Below are 8,587 nucleotides of genomic sequence, written 5' to 3'. Positions count from 1 at the left end.
CGGAGGTTCGGGAAGAGCGGTAGGGTTGAGGTGGTAGGCCAACAACCCCTGGGTATTCCAGCTCAATGTCTGATTGGACCTGTTGTATATTGACATTCCAACCTGGGGTATTCCATCCCAAGGATGACCGAACCCGGAGGTTGACTGGGTCTGGGGTATTCCAACTCGATGGTTGACTGGACCCAACATGTTTGATTGTATATGTGATATGTTTATATGGTTGTATTTTGAGGGAAACTCACTAAGGTTTATGTTTACCCAGTTGTTATGGTTTCAGGTATCATCGTTTATTGCTGGAAGGCGAAGGCGGGACTATACACACTAATCAGCAACATTGAAGATTCCGTGTTTCTACAATACTCTGATTTTTAATAAATGTAATTCAGAATAAATGGTTTTCTTAATTAATGGATTAATGAATTGGGAAGTTTTACCTTAATAAAAATTAACTTTTTTTGTTGTGAAAACGGGACGTTACAAAATACTTGTTTTTTTCATGGTATAGTTTCATATGAATAACTAGATACTAAACATTATGTATCAATTCATGTCTTAGATTACTATCATTATTCAAGTTCTTCTAAAGATAGTATCATTCCAATGGAAATAGATACATGTGAGGAAGTAGCAGTCAAGAATTTCATATGTAAACATACATAAAACATAAAACTTTGAATATATATACAAAAATAGGCACATACTAAGCCTGAAAAAATATGAAAGGACTGGATTTTTGAAGCAAATGTCTTCAACAACTTGTACCCATCATTGCAAATCAGCATTACATGTTGGGAAACCTTTGAATCCCCACGTAGCAAGATCATCCAACATCTCAGAAGTACCCAAAACAATTATAAACAATGCTCCAAATTTCCTAAACCGTACAAGCCTTTTCTTCATCAGAAATGTTACAAAAAAATAAAGAAATGAGAGGATTTTGGATCTACATTTTGAAACTTATAATCGTAACTTCAAATCAATAAAATGGGATAATCAAAAGGACAATCAAGGAAAGCTTCAATATGTTTCATCAATTCTTGTAAATTCCACCTAAGATCAATAATCAAAAATTTCTGAAAGAAACTCTTTTACTCAAATAACACACAATCAAATACCCCCATATCAGTCAAATTTCAATCGGTACTATGTCATAGAAGCTTATGTAACTGCACTAGGCCAAGCGCAAGCCTAATTTTATTCAAATCATGAAATTGAAGAGAAGCGGAAAAAACGAGAGATGATTAAATTGAAGAGAAGTAAAGGAAAAAGGATTAACTGCCATAAGTGGACATGTAATTACTAATAGCGATGAGAGGAACACTAGGAGGTCTAGATTTGACGAGGTTAAGGAGAGTGTCTAGGTTAGGAACGGAAGTTGAGTTTAGGAGACTTGCAACCGCTTTAGCGAATGTTCCGACCACCATTATCATCGTCTTCCTTGGTAATCCTCCCAAGTGATTTGGTCTACCCGCCCACTCCATTATCCGCCCCATAATTGATTATTGATACACCACCACCACCACCACCACCTCTGCCGCTGCCTCCGACAACAAAATGGGGGAAAACAAGTTAGGTTAAAATTGATCGATCTTCTCCTTAGAATGAACCATGCCGACTGTCTTCCTGTTTCTCGGAGATTGATTTGTGACGGATTGATAATTGGATCCGTTTCTTTTAGGTGTAAGCTTAAGAGAATTAATCGGTAGGATTCATGGAAACTCCTTTATGTTTCTACGCTCAATGGATTTCTCTTGACAATTGAATTGCTATTTTTTGAGTTACTAAGAGCATTAGAATTTCTAGCTCTCACCGGACTCCTTCCACTCGGATCGAGTACTCAACGCTCCTTCCTTGGACTTACTGGACGACAAACTATCTCCGATGTATCGATTCATACCTCCTGAATCGTTTCATCTCCAGATGTTGTGCGGCTGAGGGAGGAATGACAAGAAATCTCTCGCAATTTAGATGTGTCATAGATAAGGGAGGGAGGTGGTAAGATAGACATTGATTTCATCTTCGATTGGGATGCCACTTGAAGAAAAATGGAGAATCGAGACAACTAACAGAGTAAGAAGATGAGATAGCTGCCTTTTCTATCGGTTCGTCGTTGATTTTTTACTCGGTCGGTGGCGACATCACATGGGATCTAGACAACGATGGTAAGGGAGGATGGTGAGAGAGTGTGTTCATGGGTTTCTTACGGCCCGCTCCCGAGTTCAAGTTAAGGAGAGAAAAGAAAGGAAATGAGAGGAAGTGGAGAGAAAAGAAAGGAAATGAGAGGAAGTGAGAGGAAAGTAAGAGAGATTGGTGCTCCCGAGTTTCATTAAAGGAAGGAAGTGAAAGGAAACAGAATGATCACTTTCCCTCCTAACTTTCCTTTCGATTTGGGAGGGTTTGGAAAGAAAAAACAAAATGTTTAACTTTCCTTTCATTTCTCTCTAACTCGGGAGCACAAAAGAGAAATTTCTTTTCTCTATTTTCTCTTCTTTTCTCTATTTACTTTCTTTTCTCTTCTGTTCTTTTCTTTGCTACAACTCGGGAGCGGGGTGTTAGTTTTTTATCGTCGATTGAGAGAGATGATTTTTAGTTTTTTACATTTCTAATTTATTAGAATATAAATTTAAGAAATTATAATTAAATTTTTGTTTCCTAAACAAACCCTGTGCTAATCTGATTAAGTTACCCCTCAACTTTAATTTTCTACTTATTTACAAATATGCCACCAAGCATCTTAGCCATTCAAAATTTCAATTTAACGTTTCACTTTTAGTTCTCGGGTTTTTGGGAAACTGTAAGTTCTTAAATAATATATTTTTTTTTCTCTCTCTCCGTATATAAAAAATTTAAAAGAAAAATAGTTCAAATGATCCTCAATTAAGCATGTTGAGTTAAGCATAAAGTGTGTGTGTGTATATATATATATATATATATATATATAGAGAGAGAGAGAGAGAGAGAGAGAGAGAGAGAGAGAGAGAGAGAGAGAGAGAGAGAGAGAGAGAGATTAATGGATTGTTACATCATTAATTAAACATTTATATAACATCATCCAAAACCTATTAAATACGTATTCTCAATTTTATATTTTCAGCCGAACCATTTAACATTTAATGATTATTTAAGTTCTTCATTCAACTCTATGAAATCCTATTATTTATATTTTTATTCATTATCATATTCAACTCGTATAGTATTTATTTACACTATATTCAATTTTTATTGAATCATATTCATCATTTCAACTCATCTCACTATTTACATTTTATTCAACTTTTATTTATTATCATATTCAACTCATATTCTATTCAACTTTTATTCAATCATATTCATCATTATCTTCAACTTGTATGCTACTTAATGATTTTGATTATATTTGTTTTCCTTTTCTTTTATTAATTACCAAAAAATATTTCGTATAAATATATTTTTGATCGTTGGTTTCTTACAGCAGTATAGCAAGTTTCCAATAGAATTAAAAATATCAGCATCACTTAAAAAACAAATATACCATAAAAAAAACTACAAGAAGATGTATACAAACCACACATTAAAAACTCTTAAAATAAAGCTCATAACACATGTTATTTTCCCCAAAATTAACGACAGAAACAACCTAAAAATAAAACAAAATATACGAACGTAATAACATTTTCATGTAACATGACATCTAAACATTTTATGAACTAAATTAAAATCCAATAAATAAACATTTGAATTTGGGGGTTTCGATTCAATTCGAAGTTTGACTTTATTCTTGAAATCGAATATCTTGGAATTTTGACAAATCTCACCCGACACCAATTTGAATGTTCATTATTATTCCTGGATTAGAAATTCCTTATCCTTTTCAAGATTTTCCATTGCAGTCGCTTCCAAACTAATCTCTGCATCAATGCTCCTTCCACCATCCTTTCCTCGATACAAATAAACCATACCATCAAACCGGTTATTTGCCCCGCTTCGAACGCTTTCCGGTTTTCCAAACCCGAAATCCACATCGTAAACCTTAAACCTAGGCGAACTCCCGACGGCGACACAGTTCACGCCGGCGTCCTTATACTGAAATATAACCGGATTACTTTCCCATTCCTTGTTCCGTCCCTCAATAGCCTTCGCATCGTGGGCATCAATCGCTTTTTGGATCATCGACGCCGCGAATTCAGGCGGATTCGCCTGCAATAATCCAGCGGCTGTCACGGTGAAGATCGCTTGTATCAGGTTACCGAAGTAGCTGTCCGGCATCGGAGGGTCCACTCGTTTCCGGCAATCGGCGAAGACAGTGTAGACGGTGTAGTCCTCCGGTTTGAGTTGGCGAGCGCGTGTGACTGCGTGCCATATATGTGTGGAGAGTGATTGGAAGGTGGAGAATGGCTTGGTGGATCCCTCCGGTGGGTTGGCGTTTACCTTCGCTTTGATTTTATCGATTGCGGATTCCGAAAACCTGAAGATCTTCTCCCTCAACGGTGGCGCCGCTGCCGGCTTTGCATCGCCGTTTTGTTGGGCCGGAGGTGTGAGGTCTAGTTTCACGCGCGTGTTTCGGGCTTGAGTTCGGTCAAGGAAAGGCTGAACGGATATGGATTTAGATCCGTTGCAGATTTCGGCCCATGAGCTCATGAAGTGCCACGTGGATGTGCCATCTAAGATCGCATGATTGAACGTACAGCCCAATGCAAGTCCATCTTTCAGCTTTGTTATCTATAAGAAAGCCCAAATACATTAATTTACTTTTGTAATGATGTATTTGCTAATAAATTTTAAAATTTAAAAACAAGATAAATACCTTTTATGAAAATCCTGTATTTAATATTTCATATAATTATTAATTATTAATGAAAAAGCAATAAAGTTAACATACTGAACAACTTAAAAGGCAATTTATTACAATGAGTTTAAGACAAAGTTGGTACTTGGTAGGTATGAAAAGTCAAAAATACTCATTTATTGCATGATCTTAAATATTTAATGAGAAATAATTTCTGATTTTTGAGGAATTTTATAGCTGGAATTTATAAAATCCAAAAATCGAAATAAATATTTTATTTTATTTTATAGACTCCGCTGATAATATTCTTTCGTTTATGATTGCATAGTGTTAATTTAGTATAGAGTTATCTTCAATAAACCCTCTAACCTTAAACAAACCCAACCTACCATTCTACCATCAACTTTATAAGTATTTTAGTAGAATGTTTTTTTGACATTCCTAATTGCTTGATTTTGTCCAAAGATGCATAATTAGTAAAAAAAACATTTATTAATTTAATTAACGACAAGTAAAGATAACTACAAACAGCTAATGACTTAATGAATCTATTTAACTTCGAGAGATATGGCCATTAATATAAGTTGTCATGTATATAAAAAAAAAGATCTAATAATTATTATGAGAAAAGAGAACAAAATTTGTGAATGGAATAAGTGAATAACCATATTGATCACTACTTGAGATTCGTCATAGAAAACCGACTTATTTCTAATAAATTATATTTAACTTCGAGAGATATGGCCATTAATATAAGTTGTCATGTCTGACTTCAACAACTAAAGATTACATATTATGGCTAGAAAACATTTGTATTTTGCAATTGTTCTGGTAAAAACAAAAGAACTTAAATCATTCGTGCTAATAACAAATAAACATTAAAAAAATAATATAATTTAAAAATAAGTCAACAATACCTGGATCGATAAAAGTGGACGATGAAGTCCCTCTATGTTCAAAACACCATTATAAGGCATCAATTCTTTAAGCTTAATGGTGCCATCTTCATCCATCAAATCTGCAGTCTCAATGCTTTCTGCAGTTGCAGACACCACCTCCACCCCCTCCATATCATCATCATACACCACCTTAAAAACCCCATCTTCATCTTTATCAAGCTTTCCCGCCAACTGATGAAAATCTTCCAAAACTACCCTTAACCCATCTTTCAATTTCTCCACAGTGTCCTCAAACTTATCCACCCCACCTTTGTAAATCAACAGTTTTTGATTGTAGTAGAAGGCTATGTAGGGAAGATCAAATGTCACAAGTTGACACTCTTTTTTCCCTAGTGACTTTTGAGGCTTGACATGTGTCTTGTTTAGGATTTCTACCTTCAAATGCTTCTCTTCATTTGTGATTTGGGTTGCCATTGTTTGGTTAGAGATGGAAAGCAAGAGAGGACAAGACTTTTAATTTCTTAGGAGTTGTGGGTTGAAAAAGGTTTCAAGTGAGATACTTATAATTCATTTCAGTGTGGTTGAAATTGCATTTATGGTGTCATGTGTATAGTTGTGACCATTTATTACCCTTCTACCATTTGCAACTATGGTATGGATGGAAAGTTACGAGTAAAGATATATGGTGCTTTCATTTCTATCAAAAAAATATTGGTCGTAAAAAAGATATTGTTAAGTACATTTAATTAGTTATCATATATATTAAAAGTTCCATGTAATCAATTTTATGGAGTGTTTTTAGCAAAATTAGATGGATATTGGTAGCATCAAGCTGTAGCTTTTATTTATGTGAAAATGTGCAGCAAAAGTAACTATAAACTTTTGAGAGATATAAAATAACATAAAAGTTTAAAAAAAGTTTTAAAACTCCAAAAAAATATTTAAAATAATTTTTTGATTTATAACGTTTTGTTTAAATTAAAAGTTTTATGTTTGTATATCCGAACAAAGTTTATTCATTAATTCAAGTTTTTTTTCTTAAAAACTAAAAGTTTAAGTAACTATATCATCTCAAAAATTCGTTATCTAATATGCTCACAATGTTTTCTATGTTTACAAACCATGTAATAATATGTGAAGCAATGATTATCATTACTTAGAATGTTTTCGATATTTACAAAGCATGTAATAACATGTGGAACAATGACTAACAATGCTCACAATGTTTTTGATATTTACAAAGCAAGTAATAATATGTGAAACAATGACTAAGGATGCTCACAATGTTTTCGATATTTACAAACCATGTAATAATATGTGAAATAATGACTAACATAAATGATGATTTTGAAACATTATGATAAACATTTTGAATGATTTTTTTTTTTCTAATTATTTTAGCTGTTATTACAAAATACAAAATCATGATTAGTATTTTATTTAAGTGTTCAACCTTTTTATGAATTATATTCAATATATATATATATATATATATATATATATATATATATATATATATATATATATATATATATATATATATATATATATATATATATTGAATATATATTGAATATTTTTTATCTATCATCACAAGCATACATGTAACTGTTTTTTAGTATTACTTGTTTACCAAATGCTCATACTTTTTTTTTCCTTTTATTAATATTTATCATTTGAAGCTTTGAAGGGGTTTTAATTAAAGCGACACGTAAGCACTGAAAATTAATTGCTTGAAAAAGTGGGTTAATTCTCCTTTTTTGGTTTACTATTTATTTTTTTAATAAATATTTATCATGTTTTCATATTTCTATATAAACTTTCATGAATAAGAAATCAATACTGATACAATCACTTTAACTATGAAACTGGGAATATTGATTCGTACATGATATATATATATATATATATATATATATATATATATATATATATATATATATATATATATATATATATATATATATATATATATATATATATATATATATATATATATATATATATATATATATATATATATAGAGAGAGAGAGAGAGAGAGAGAGAGAGAGAGAGAGAGTTAGGTTCAAATGTTTTCACTATCTATTGTGTGCCTGTATGATTGATTCTGGACCAATCATTTTAGTTATTTTAAGAAAGTAATTAATACATATTAACTGCTAAAAATGTAATTAATACCTATTATATCTTCAATATGTAATATGCATTAATTACTTTCTTAAAATAACTAAAATGATTGGTCCAGAATCAGTCATACATGCACACAATAAATAGTGAAAACAAAATAACCTAACCCTATATATATATATTATATATATATATATATATATATATATATATATATACATATATATATTTCCATTTATGACAATTTATGTTTTAAATGTTGTATTGTTTAGTTCTATAAATCATAAATTGTTATGTATTAAAAAAATTATTATATACAAATCGTTTACAATACCAAATATTAATAATAATAATCATCTTCATGTAAACTTTTTTTTATATGTATTTATTATATCACCATCAAGTGGCCATAAGCCACTAATCACATATAATTATTGCTAAATCTTATAAACGACTTTATTAATTAAAATAACTATTTTTTTGTAAAACAACTTTATTAATTAAAATAACCATATTTCGGAGTACATAAGAACAATCCAGACTTGGGTCGCTCAGTGTATTTCATAATATGATATTCCGAAGTATTTATTTTCATTTCGGAGCAGTGGTGTGTAGTAGGAATTGACTCCGGAATAGACGTACATTCTGGAGGTTTGTTCCGGAGTGTTACAAAATTGGGTATTTGTGTGTTTTTGTTCCATACATTTTCATATATGCAATATATTTGTGTTTTTGATATCTTCATTACACGTTCCAGAATGAGTACATATACATAATGTTTTAAAAACTAATTT

The 8,587-nt window shown here is 31.6% G+C and overlaps 1 protein-coding gene across 1 annotated transcript; it reads right to left on the bottom strand.

Annotated features, from left to right (window-relative positions):
* Positions 1-3,535: 3,535 nt before the first annotated feature.
* Positions 3,536-6,205, bottom strand: LOC111896282 (BAHD acyltransferase DCR). Its single transcript, XM_023892286.3, has 2 exons — positions 5,683-6,205; positions 3,536-4,698 (listed from the first exon to the last, which is right to left on the bottom strand). Exons 1-2 carry the CDS (start codon positions 6,136-6,138, stop codon positions 3,820-3,822), a joined length of 1,335 nt encoding a protein of 444 aa, XP_023748054.1. The 5' UTR covers positions 6,139-6,205; the 3' UTR covers positions 3,536-3,819.
* Between the last annotated feature and the right edge of the window lie 2,382 nt (positions 6,206-8,587).

Source organism: Lactuca sativa, chromosome 2 (assembly GCF_002870075.4).
Source record: "Lactuca sativa cultivar Salinas chromosome 2, Lsat_Salinas_v11, whole genome shotgun sequence".
Classification (NCBI taxonomy): domain Eukaryota; kingdom Viridiplantae; phylum Streptophyta; class Magnoliopsida; order Asterales; family Asteraceae; genus Lactuca; species Lactuca sativa.
The sequence above is the reverse complement of the archived record's forward strand: the minus strand, read 5'-3'. Positions and strand labels throughout refer to the sequence as shown.